The sequence below is a fragment of the Centroberyx affinis genome, unplaced genomic scaffold (genome assembly GCF_046629955.1).
Source record: "Centroberyx affinis isolate AG114_WGS23_722 - 3 ecotype Tasmania unplaced genomic scaffold, CSIRO-AGI_Caff_v1 ptg008087l_1, whole genome shotgun sequence".
In the NCBI taxonomy this organism is placed as follows: Eukaryota; Metazoa; Chordata; class Actinopteri; order Beryciformes; family Berycidae; genus Centroberyx; species Centroberyx affinis.
Window position 1 is genome coordinate 17,156 of NW_027284038.1, and position 12,843 is coordinate 29,998.

A 12,843-nucleotide genomic window follows, 5' to 3' on the forward strand; every position below is an offset into this window, starting at 1 on the left:
AAAAAAATCCTCACAGTAAGATTATAACAGAGCTACTGTGGTGTTGCAAAGAGTACCACGGTGACTAATATGAGCAGCGTTTCATATCACATTTCAGATCACCAGTTTGCAAAAAAAACCATAATTCCTTGTAAAACCCCATGTATTTACACACAGATTTAACTTGTGGTGTGTGTTCTACCAGATAACTTTTCATTCATGCTACAGAGGCGTTCTGCAGCTTCGATCCCCCCCCCCCCCCTCTACCAAACTACTATCAGAGGCTTTTTGTATGTACAAGAACAAAAAGTTAACATATTGAATATTGGCACAAAACCAATCCAAGAATACTAATATCAGTATCAGTTTCAAACACCCATATTGGTCCCTATGCCCATCTGTCTTAGGCTGAACCCGGAACACTGCTGGATGAATTCTACTTGAGACTTGAGACATGTGCATCTGAGTCTTTCTATCTGCATTATGAATATGGATGCGGTGTATAAATAGTATTGTACTCTGGGCATGAATGATACAGTAATTGCGTGAGCAGATTGTTTGTTGGTTAACTGCTCGGGCTAATCCTGACTAATGAGGTGCAGGCTAGCTCCTGGAGCACAATGGAGATTGTATCACGCCATTATTCAGGATCCAGCGTGTGTGTGTGTGTGTGTGTGTGTGTGTGTGTGTGTGTGCTAAAATTTTAATTACGTTGGATTTCATGGGATTCTGAGACGTTTCCCAATGTTTTTGGGGTCTTGGAACACAGCACAGGGAGGCAGTGGGGACTAATAGTCTGCTAAACAGGATGTTGGAACTTAAGAGTGTGTGTGTGTATATATTAATGTGTGTGTGTTTGCCTCTCTCACTCTCTCTCTCTCCCCCCAGCACATGCTTTCCACCTCTCTCCCCTTACATCCATTTGTTAAATTTCCTCTGTTCTCCTCTCCTTCCTTATTCTATCCCTCTCCCTTTCACTCTTTTTCTTGCTCTCCGTCGCTCTCTTTCTCCCTCCCAGACCATTGAGTTAATGTGATTAGACTAGCGGCTGTCCGTAATTCTGAACAACAATGGTGGACTGTTCTGCTAAATAGCAGATTAGCATTACAACATGAATTATGCAAGATAGAGGGAGAGGGAGAGAGACACAGCAAGAGAAAGACAGAGAGAGAGAGGGAGAGGGTTTGAATGCATAATGTGTGTATGTGTGCGCTGCTGGTATACAACAATGCAACAATGTGCTATACAACAATACAACAATCAGTCACAGTATCGATGAAGGAAAGAGACTCGCGTGGAGAGAGACGGACGGATGGATGGGTAGACGGAGAGAGAGAAGGAGAGAGAGATAGGGAAGACGGAGGGATGTAAAGCTGAGGCACGCAGGGAGAAACCTGGATTGATAACAACTTGTCAAATATGAATCAAATCGACTGTTTTCGATGTAATTCTATGTTCAGGAAGCTTATGTATTCGCTTCATACCCAGCTTATAAAAACACACCTCATTTGCATTTGATTGTTTTTTACGACATTTCAAAAGTTCAAGCTCAAAATACACAGCTAGAGAGAGGTGGGCCCTATGCCAGAGAACACTGTGTTTGTCTGGCCAGACGATAGCGACACACACACACACACACACACACACACAACCGCACATATGACCATACACAAACACACACACACACACACCGGAACAGGTCAGAATCGTACCATGCAATGCCAGATGTCGGTCACAATTACACAATTATTAAACAAAATTGCATGGAAAAAAAAGCATCTTCTTCCCTCAAAAGACAAAAAAAATCAAACACAGTGTACAGTCGACTATACTACGCAACTAATATTACTTCCCAGCAGTAAATCAAAGTACCAACTAACATTATGTGCCAGCAGCAAATCATACTGCTGTAGTACCAACTAACATTACTTCCCCCCAGCAAACCACAGCACCAGCATTTTACTGCACTACGCCCTATGACAAAAATGATAACATTGCATTGGAAAGACATGTTGCCAAATTCGCACAGTCTTCAATGAAGTGTGGTCTGGAAAGAAGATAACAAATAATAATAACAAATGCTTTAAAAGCAGTGGTTCTCAACGTGGGGTCCGGGGACCACCAGGGGTCCTTGAGGGGGTTCCAGGGGGTCTCCAGCAAATTGATGAATTGTTAAACTTCACCATTATTTCATTTACAAGAAGTGAACACAATTAGAGAATGTAGAAGAATGACTGTTTTGATCATAGTTTCTCTGTTATCTCTCTACCTACAATACAGATAGACATGGAATTCTGGACAAAATCATATCTGACAATAAAGATATTCTCAGATTTGGGTTCAAGAGACAAAATCTCATCAAATGGGGGTCTGTGGCCCTAATGTGGACTAAATTAGGGGTCCTTGATATGAAAAAGGTTGAGAATCACTGCTTTAATCAACAGATACATATCTTGATAGCTATCGTTATCGACTGATATGATGTTATCACACTTATTCCCCAGCCCTAGACATGGCAAACTTTGTAACTGAGGTTTCGAGCTGTCTGCCGACCTCTGTGACACGCCACCCTCCCTCCTCTCGGTTCCTGTCTGTCTTTCATCTGAGATGCCGCAGAAACAATCATAAAACAGCCTACCCAGGAGGAGAGCTGGGACAAATATATATATATAAAAAAAAAAAGCCAAGCATAGAATCATCAGGTGGCGTTCCCCTGGTGAGAAGAAAACGTGTTTGATGTGCAGAACAAAGACCCTCCCCTGTAGCTATGCAGAGCCCCTGGCTAGCACAGAGACACACCAGTTAGACAACACTCGAAAGCCAGTAAGGAGAGCCAACAGGTAGAACAGTCTAGCAGCGGAACGGTACCGAGACTTCGACCCTCCCTCTCTCACCTCTCTTGGTGATGATGATGCGGAGCAGGGGGTTGGCCGAGGAGACCGCCTTGTGGAAGTTGTCGTCGTTGTTGATGGGCAGCAGGTCCCCGTGGATGTCGGCGTAGCCTAGCAACACGTCGATGCCCGGGATGCGGTGGACGCTCTGGAGGAGGCGGTAGAACTCCTGGAAGCCGCCGGGGCCATTCCTCTTCAGGGCGAAGCGGCGGTACTCCGCCTCGAACTGTGTGGGGGGGAAGGACAGGACAGCAAAGGCAATCGTCAAGCAAGGTCGAGCCGACACATTTCATGACACAGCTGACCTGTAGTCTGTTCAAATTTGATTGAAATGAAGCATCGTTTATCAATCAAAGCAATGTGGGGAGTCGTCATTTCCTTGACTGGTCAGGACTTCGGTGCATTCTTCCAGGGAAAGACTCCTCCTTAACTCAGAGTTCACACTGTGTTTTAAGGCCAGTGGTGGAAGAAGTACTCTGATCCTTTACTTAAGTAAAAGTAGCAATACAGCAATGTAAAAATACTCCATTACAAGTAAAAGTTCTGCATGAAAAATCCTACTTAAGTAGAAGTACATAAGTATTAGCAGCAAGATGTAGTTAAAGTATTAAAGTAAAAGTAGTGGTTTGGTCCCTCTGACTGATATTTTATTATATATGACATCATTAGATTATTAATACTGAAGCATCAGTGTGTAAGCAGCATGTTACTGTTGTAGCTGCTGGAGGTGGAGCTAGTTTGAACTACTTTATATACATTTAGCTAGTTTAGTCCAGTGGTTCCCAACCTAGGGGTCGGGCCCCTCCAAAGGGTCACCGGATACATCTGAGGGGTCGTGAGATGATTAATGGGAGAGGAAAGAAGAAAAAACAAAGTTCTGATGCACAAATCTGTTTTCAGTTTTTGGACTTTTTCTCTAATCTTTGATTTTTGCTGAAATATTGGATCATTTGAACATTTATTGAAATGAAACCATGTGAGGTTTAGAGGGAAAAATCACTATTTGGTGGAGCTGTTAACAACTCATAGACATCTGAAATGTGACCCGACTACACACTGCTTTTTGTAAGACGTCAAAAGCCAAAAAGGTTGGAAACCACTGGTTTCATCTTTAACAATGTGTTGTATTTTAAAAGCTTCTTATATTATCCATTGTGTCAAATCTCCATCTGAAAAGTAACTAAAGCTGTCAAATAAATGTAGTGGAGTAGAAAGTACAATATTTCCCTCTGAAATGTAGTGGAGTGGAAGTATAAAGTAGCATCAAATGGAAATACTCAAGTAAAGTACAAGTATCTCAAAATTGTACTTAAGTACAGTACTTGAGTAAATGTACTTAGTTACTTTCCACCACTGTTTAAGGCACTGTGCTTCATGTCAATGGGTGGGCACACTCTAAGCAAAGCTCCAGAGTTGGTCTGGACACATGCTGAGAAACCTCCCTCTCAACAAAGGTCTCAGTCTGATTGCTGTGCTCTCAAAGCAAACCCAACTACGGGGGAAAACGACTCCAGGGGTCAAAATGATTGCTCTAGAGCCGGGATGGAGGACCAAGAGTCTGCAGGTTTTCATTCCAACCAATCACTACACCCGTTGACCTCTCTGATTCATACAATTCAACCCGAGAAGAGGAATTCCAAGTCCAAGATGTGAGTACTGTGATGGCCCGAAGTGCTACTGAAGCCTGGGCTTGGGCATGAGAAGACCAGGCTATTGATTTCTAACCCTAACCCCCATTCTGGATGTGGTCCTCTGTGACAAATTAGGACAAAACACACACACACACACACATACATAGAGTAATGGAGTACAGGCTTGGCGAGACAGCTGATGCTGGTCGCTGGAACTTGAAACGCTGCCACCTCGGAAAAGCTGTCAACTGGGAATGCTGTGTCACCTTGGAACGCTGTCACCGAACGATTTCTGGCATTCGTCTCTCTCATTTATTTACTTATCTCTCATGAAATATGTTGCTAGAACCCAGCACTAAATCCTCAGGGACAAACGATGGGTGTTCGCATTACCACCTAGAATGACATGGGGGGGGTGAGAAAATAAATGACACAGACTCATAACTTTGGAACGCCGTCATCTTGAAAGTTTTTGCATTCCAGTTCCAAGAGCACGAGCCTGTACCTCGGTTCCAAGAAGTTAAAACTGAATCAACGGAGGCTTAAAAAAAACTTAGGTCCTACATTTATGTATGGGTTTTCTGCTCCTTACATCTTTGTGTGTTGGACTTTAATACAAGTGGGTTCCGGATGGCAACCCTGCTATACTGTAAAGCAGCTTTCCGAAGCTCATAAATTTACATTTTGTTGAGACCATTATACAGAAGTGTTGCATAAATCTGTGGTAGTGCTTTTGAGGCCGTAGCTTTTGCCGTTTCCTACACATGGATCACTTAAGTTTCATCTGTATGTATTTTATCTTCTGTTCCTTCCTACTGTGTCAGCATCTTTACTGCAATGCTAATGCCTTCAGAACCCTCTCCACTCTACCTCTATATTCGTTCAGGATTGGTGGGCCAGCCTTTCAAGAAAATTACTGTGACTGCTTGAGGAAGTGGGCAGTTTTTCCCACGGCACAAGACGGAACAGTTCAATTACTGTGGACATGCGAGCATTATGCGTACGTGTAAGCTTTGCAGCTGCAGTGGCGAGCCTAATCTATGGCTATGAAAAAAAAAAAAAATTCACGTGACACTCTACAGCATCTATACTTGTGGTTATGGAGCTGCAACCTGCACTAGAAGAGAGCTATGATCAAAACAGAGACATGTGTGGAACCAAAACCAGGGATGCACATGATCAGGAATTTTGGGGTTGATGCCGATCACAAATTTACTACCAGTGTAATCAAGCTGGTCACCAATTGAATTGAATTTCAATATAGCAGTGATTCTCAACCTTTTTCATATCAAGGACCCCTAGTTTAGTCCACATTAGGGCCACAGACCCCCATTTGATGAGATTTTGTCTCGTGGACCCAAATCTGAGAATATTTCTATTGTCAGATATGATTTTGTCCAGAATCCCATGACTATCTGTATTGTAGGTAGAGAGATAACAGTGAAACTATGATCAAAACAGTCTTCTTGTAAATGAAATAACGCTGAAGTTTAACAATTCATCGATTTGCTGGAACCCCCTCAAGGACCCCTGGTGGTCCCCGGACCCCACGTTGAGAACCACTGCAATATAGCATTGTTTTTCGACAGAGTGTTCTTATGGCTGCACGACATAACCATGTGAAAATAAATCAAAGTTTTGATCCATAGCTATTACATGTTAGGTGTGCGCTTGATGAAAGAGGTTGTCATTGAGGCAGCATAGGCTCTGCAATACATACACACATTCAATACACTAAACTGTGAAAGAATGATGAAATGAAAGAATGGATGTATAAGAGCCGTCAATGTTAAATAAGAGTTGAAAAGTGAATGAATGCCATAATCAAACTGTGCAGAAAGCAGTGAAATGAAAGGATCAAGTCTCGCTCTGAAATAAATAAAAAACAAGCAAGGCCACTTGCTCGGTGCTACATAGATATCGAATACAGGCCTATAATGTGATCAGGCAGCTCAGCCAATCGCTGACGACCTCTTGAGAATCTCTATCGGCTGATTATGATCAGTGGTCTATTGATCGGAGCGTCCCTAATACCAAAACCCTAAATTTACCGGCAACCAGCGCCTGATGCGGAAACATCACAGACTGCTACGCTAACATGCTAACAACCACTGTACAGTGATTGGGTCTGTGCTAACATGCTAACAACCAACTCTCCAAGCTGAGTCACAAGCTGACCGGCGACGGGCAGACAGGAAACTGTGTGGTGCTTTCATATTATCAATAATAACACACACACACACTCACACACATACACACAGATGCACGCATAAACACAAGTTACTGCAATGTCCGATATGCCCTTACTGCTTTGTATACTACATGTTTTTAATTTTGGACGTGTTCTATGTTATAACAGACATTAGTGATTTGTAGTATTATGCACAGTAGTTCATGTTTTCATACTAAAATATAATTTCAATATGGTTCGAATGGATGCAGCACAATGTGTATGTGTCTCTTGGTTTTGAAAATGTATGTTTTCCACACCGCTTTGGCAAAAATTGTACTTCTGATCAACAGTCCTGACAATGGAGTGACTTCACTGATAGACGGGTAGAGAGACGGAACAACAAAGAGAGAGAGACAAGCTTTGACACATGTCAGATTAGACACATAGTTGAGATTGGAGCTGCAATAATAAGACAAAGAGAGAGTGTGTCAGGGAGAAAAACAGGGAAACTCTGTGTGTGTTTGTGTGTGTGTGTTTCTTGTACTATGCAGAGGAACTGGTTCTTGTCTACACTGGCAAGTACAGTAGCCTCCCTATTCATTCCAGGCGGCCTGTGGAGATAGACATTAAGGAAGCCATTTCCTTCAAAACACTGAAAACCTTCTGCCCTCCGACGGCTTCATATACGGGCTGAAACTAGACAACTGAGTCTGAATTATGTGCATTGAATTTGTGAGTGAAATTGAATTTGCTTCATTGTGTTTTTCTTTTCAGTTTGTAGATATTCAGTTTCAATTGAAGTTTCAAAATAAGAGATCTCCTGCACACATTTGGAAAAACCGATTCAGCCTTTCAAATAATGGCCGAGCCACAATCTCAAGATCGACCCCCCAGAAGCTTTCAGACACAGCAGAAGATTACAGATATAATCGAAAAGAAACTGAGCGCTACGGTCAGATCGGTTGTCCTTTGTGTTTCTGATCAGCCAGTCGTACCATCATCATTGTCCTTTCACACTGAGCTAGAAATGGTAGAAAAGTTGTCTTTCTCTGGGTGAAAGAATTCCCTCTACTTTGATGAGAAATGGTAGAAAGGTTGACTTTCTCTGGGTGAAAGAATTCCCACTACCTCTATTTAAATTGAGGTGAAGGATGACAATATCACGGGGTAGGGCTGGGCGATAATTCAATATTATCGTTTATCTTCTTTCCGTGGAGTCATATCGTGATGATATGAAGACATTTTGATATTGTGACACGCATTTCTGCTGTCTAAATTGATGATGACAAGCAAATTTTTCTTAAAAACTCTCATAAAATGAGGTATGGTAGGAATATTATTTGAATATTTCTGTTTTGTTTGACATCACACCTAACATTACCATTCGGTTCAATGAGATGAACATTAATTTGATTATTTAACGTGATTTTGCATACATGAACCATATCGTGATATATATTGATATCGAGAAAAATCCTTATGATTATCATGATATTGATTTCAACCATATCGCCCAGCCCTATCACTTGGCATCAACGCTGTTTGGTTTACTCATCATTCATATAGGTGTGTAACGGAAAAGTAATATAACAAGTATTGCAACAAATTACTGCTCCCAGTGAGTAATAAGTGAAGTAATACAATTACTGTTGGAATGGATACCAAGCAGTGAATAATATGTTGTTATTTTGGATTAGGGTTAGTAAGGAGTAAGGAATCCAACACTGACCATGTAGTATGTTATTTGTTATAGTGAAACAGCCTAATGACAGAGTAGGTGAAAGCCTACCATGCTTGTGGCTGAAACTACACTATAACTTGTTTGGTAACATACTAATGAATGGTGGTGGTATGTGTGTGTGTGTGTGTGTGTGTGTGTGTGTGTTGGGGAGAGAGGGTGCTTCTATTATTACCACTTCCAGTTTCAGTATCTGTTGTGTCTTAGAAATAGCTCTCATTCTGGATATACTTCATTGTCCTGTAATTGCCCCACACGTGTTTATTGTTTTGATAATTAAAAAAAGGCTCTATAGCTGCAAAACAAACAAATGTCATGTATGTGTAATTGCGCTAAGGTGTGCATCATTTACTTGTGGTTTATTGTGGGTTTGAATCCAGGAGCCTCTTTCTTTCCTTTCTCACTATAGAAAAAATGAGAATATGTTAAGCAGAATGCCTTACAAATAATCTAATAAGCATTATACGTAGCAAATATCTTTAAAAATGATCTCCAGTATAGTCTACACAGCTGTGTGTGACCGGGCTTGTACACGTCGATGCTACAGGGTTATCACTGATGTTTGTATGCAGTTGGATGTAATACTTGTAATAGTTGATAGTTTATTTTATGATGATGTAGGCAATACTGTTCAGCTAATATTGATGAAGCAGACTGAATTGAATTGAACTGAAAGAGAAATAAATATACTAACTCTAACAGTAACATTCATACTAATACTAACATTAATGTGAACACAAACACTAATGCTAATACTGATACTAATACTAACACTAACAGCACTAATACTAATACTAATACTAACATTAACAGCACTAATACTAATACTAACACTAACAGCACTAATACTAATACTAATACTAACACTAATAGCACTAATACTAACAGAACTAATACTAATATTAATACTAACAGCACTAGTACTAATACTGATACTAACACTAACAGCACTAATACTAATACTAACAGAACTAATACTAATACTAACAGCACTAATACTAATACTGATACTCACACTAACAGCACTAATACTAATACTAACAGAACTAATACTAATACTACTTACAGAACTAATACTAATACTAATAGCACTAATACTAACACTAACAGCACTAATACTAATACTACTTACAGAACTAACCTAATACTAATACTAACAGCACTAACACTAATACTACTTACAGCACTAATACTAACACTAACAGCACTAATACTAATACTAACACTAACAACACTAATACTAATACTACTTACATAACTAATACGAATACTAACACTAACAGCACTAATACTAATAATACTAACACTAACAGCACTAATACTAATACTACTTACATAACTAATACTAATACTAACACTAACAGCACTAATACTAATACTAATACTAACAGCACTAATACTAATACTACTAAAACTACTACTACTAACAGCAACACTGACACTAAGACAACCATCAATTGTAATACATTTACAGTAATAGTAATATTACTAATGCTAATACTAACGCTAATGTTAATACTAATACATTACTAACAGGGCGAGTAATTGAATTGAACTGAATTGAATTGACAGCGAGAGACATTAAGAGATGGAGAGCGAGAGAGAGAGAGAGAGAGAGAGAGAGAGAGAGAGAGAGAGAGAAAGAGAGAGAGAGAGAACTCGGATGCGGATTGCGGTTCAGGCTGAAAACACAACGTAGCAGAAGCGGTAGACACCGGAGGTGGAAACACGACCGAGTAAAAAAAAAATGGAATAAAACGGAACAACGGATAACGACATAGCAGCCAGACTCCGTGCTGGGATCCGGCAGCTACAGGCGCACCCAAGGGTGACGGTGGCATCCCGCCTGTCAGCTTTAACCAGATTTGTTTTCACCACATTCGCTCCCCCGAATTAACAATGTAGAACGGCGACACACACACACACACGCACACACACTCAGACTCACACTCTCACACACACGTCGGTTTGTTTGTTTGAGAGAGGGGGAGAGAGAGAGAGAGAGAGAGCGAGAGAGAGAGAGAGACCATGCATTTGAACGGCAGCTGGAGGTAACGCTAGTGTAGTCCACCGACAATACCGGCAGCACAAACCAGACGCCGTAGCCCTTCGTCACGGTAACCGAACCGTTAAAACTAAAACTGTCAGCCTCATTAGCCCCATGACTCACTTTGCTCTTGACCTCCACCACGCTGTCGGTGAGTTTTAACGGCGTCCGGTGCTGCTGTCTTGACATACTGCTGTCCGGTTGGCTGGTCGGCTGGAGCACTGCGGATAAACCATCCACCGGAATTATTGTTGTTTCTTCTTCTTTCCTCTGGGAAAAAAATAAAATAACGCATAAAACAGACGACGAGAGCAGAAACGGTCCGTTCATCCGTCGGTTTGTTTGGTTTGTTTGCTTGTTTTGACCGTTAAAACAGCTCGATTTAGCGCCCCTGTTTCTGTCGCGTGCTGCCCAATGTCTATTCAGCGCGCGGTGTTATTCGCTCCCGATGCCACCGGGAAAAAAAAAAACAGCGCTCGCGACAGGTGGAGCCCGGTAGATTCAGTATGGGATGTGAGGTGTCACTCTGATCCTTCCTCCTCCTCCAACCTGACCTCCCACTACTGAGACTGGAGCTGTGAGGAGAGAGCAGAGTGGGCGGGGCATGACGCTGGAACATTACTACTACTATTAGCCTAATATAGGACTAGTACTGACAGCTACTACTACTACTACTACTACCATTACTATTACTACTACTACTACTACTACTACGGCTGCTACTACTACTAGCCTACTACTACTGCTACTGCTGCTTTGCTTCTACTGCTACTACTACTGCTAATACTCAGTGGTGGAAGAAGTATTCAGATCTTTGACTCAAGTAAAAGTAGAAATACCACAGTGTAAAAATACTTTGTTACAAGTAAAAGTCCTGCATTCAAAATCTTACTTAAGTCAAAGTACAAAAGTATTAGCATCAAAATATACTTAAAGTAGCAAAAGTAAAACTAGTCATTATGCAGAACGGCCCATTTCAGAATCATATATATCATGTTATTGGACTATAATTATTAGCTAGTAACTAAAGCTGTCAAATAAATGTAGTGGAGTAGAAAGTACAATAATTTCCTCTGAAATGTAGTGGAGTAGAAGTATACAGTAGCATGAAATGGAAATACTCAAGTAAAGTACAAGTACCTCTAAATTGTACTTAAGTACAGTACTTGAGTAAATGCACTTAGTTACATTCCACCACTGCTAATACTAATGCTGCTACTACTGCTACTAATACTACTACTGCTTTGCTACTGCAGCTAATATTGCTAATACTACTAGCCTACTACTGGCCTACTACTACTGTCACTGTTTGTAGTAGTAGGGTACTACCTACTACTACTGCTATTACTATTACTACTGCTACTACTAGCCTACTACTAATAGCCTACTGCTACTACTAATAGTGCTACTATGACTACTACTATCACTACTACTACTAAATACTAATATGAAATACTAATTCAAATACTGATACAAATGCTAATACTTATACTAATATTAAATACTAATTAAATACTAATACTAAATATACTGCTGTTACTACTACTAATATTGTCACTAACACTAGTACTTATAGGCTACTAACACTAGTAGGCCTACCAATACTAACATTAACACTAATACTAAGACTTTGCCATAGCTTAGAGCAGTGGTTCTCAACGTGGGGTCCGGGGACCACCAGGGGTCCTTGAGGGGGTTCCAGGGGGTCCCCAGCAAATTGATGAATTGTTAAACTTCAGCATTATTTCATTTTTCAGTAAGTTGAAACCATTAGAGAATGTAGAAGAATGACTCTTTTGATCATAGTTTCTCTGTTATCTCTCTACCTACAATACAGATAGTCATGGAGTTCTGGACAAAATCATATCTAACAATAAAAATATTCGCAGATTTGGGTCCGAGAGACGAAATCTCATCAAATGGGGGGTCTGTGGCTCTAAGAGTTTAGAGTTTAGAGGTTTCAGGCTGCTAGTATCTGCATTCAAAATCATGCGAAAATGACATTTTTTTTCTCCCAGTGAAGGTCAGTGTCAAGATGATTCAACATGACTGATGGAAATGGTTTATGACTGAAAGCAAAGAGAGATTGAGTAACTGGAACCACATTTGGCGTGTGTGTGTGTGTGTATGTGTGTGTGTGTGTGTGTGTGTGTGTGTTTCAGTCCAACTTCTCAATACCTCTCTTTGCTTTTTTCTCTCTCCCCCGCCCGTCTTTCCTCTCCTCCTCATCCAGATTTATGCCCTGTGCTACCCCGTCCTAATCATTTTCAGTACCACCCGGTACAAGGGCCTGCGTGTGTGTGTGTGTGTGTGTGTGTGTGTGTGTGTGTGTGTGTGTGTACCATGGCTGGGCCCCTACATGCTTATGTAAGAGACACTAATTA

The 12,843-nt window shown here is 40.9% G+C and overlaps 1 protein-coding gene across 1 annotated transcript; it reads right to left on the bottom strand.

Annotated features, from left to right (window-relative positions):
• Nucleotides 1-2,873: 2,873 nt before the first annotated feature.
• LOC139639994 (partitioning defective 6 homolog beta-like) lies at nucleotides 2,874-10,835 on the bottom strand (the record flags this gene model as incomplete). Its single annotated transcript, XM_071514153.1, has 2 exons — nucleotides 10,583-10,835; nucleotides 2,874-3,096 (listed from the first exon to the last, which is right to left on the bottom strand). Coding segments are annotated over exons 1-2 (430 nt in total), but the record flags the coding sequence as incomplete, so codon positions are not given.
• Between the last annotated feature and the right edge of the window lie 2,008 nt (nucleotides 10,836-12,843).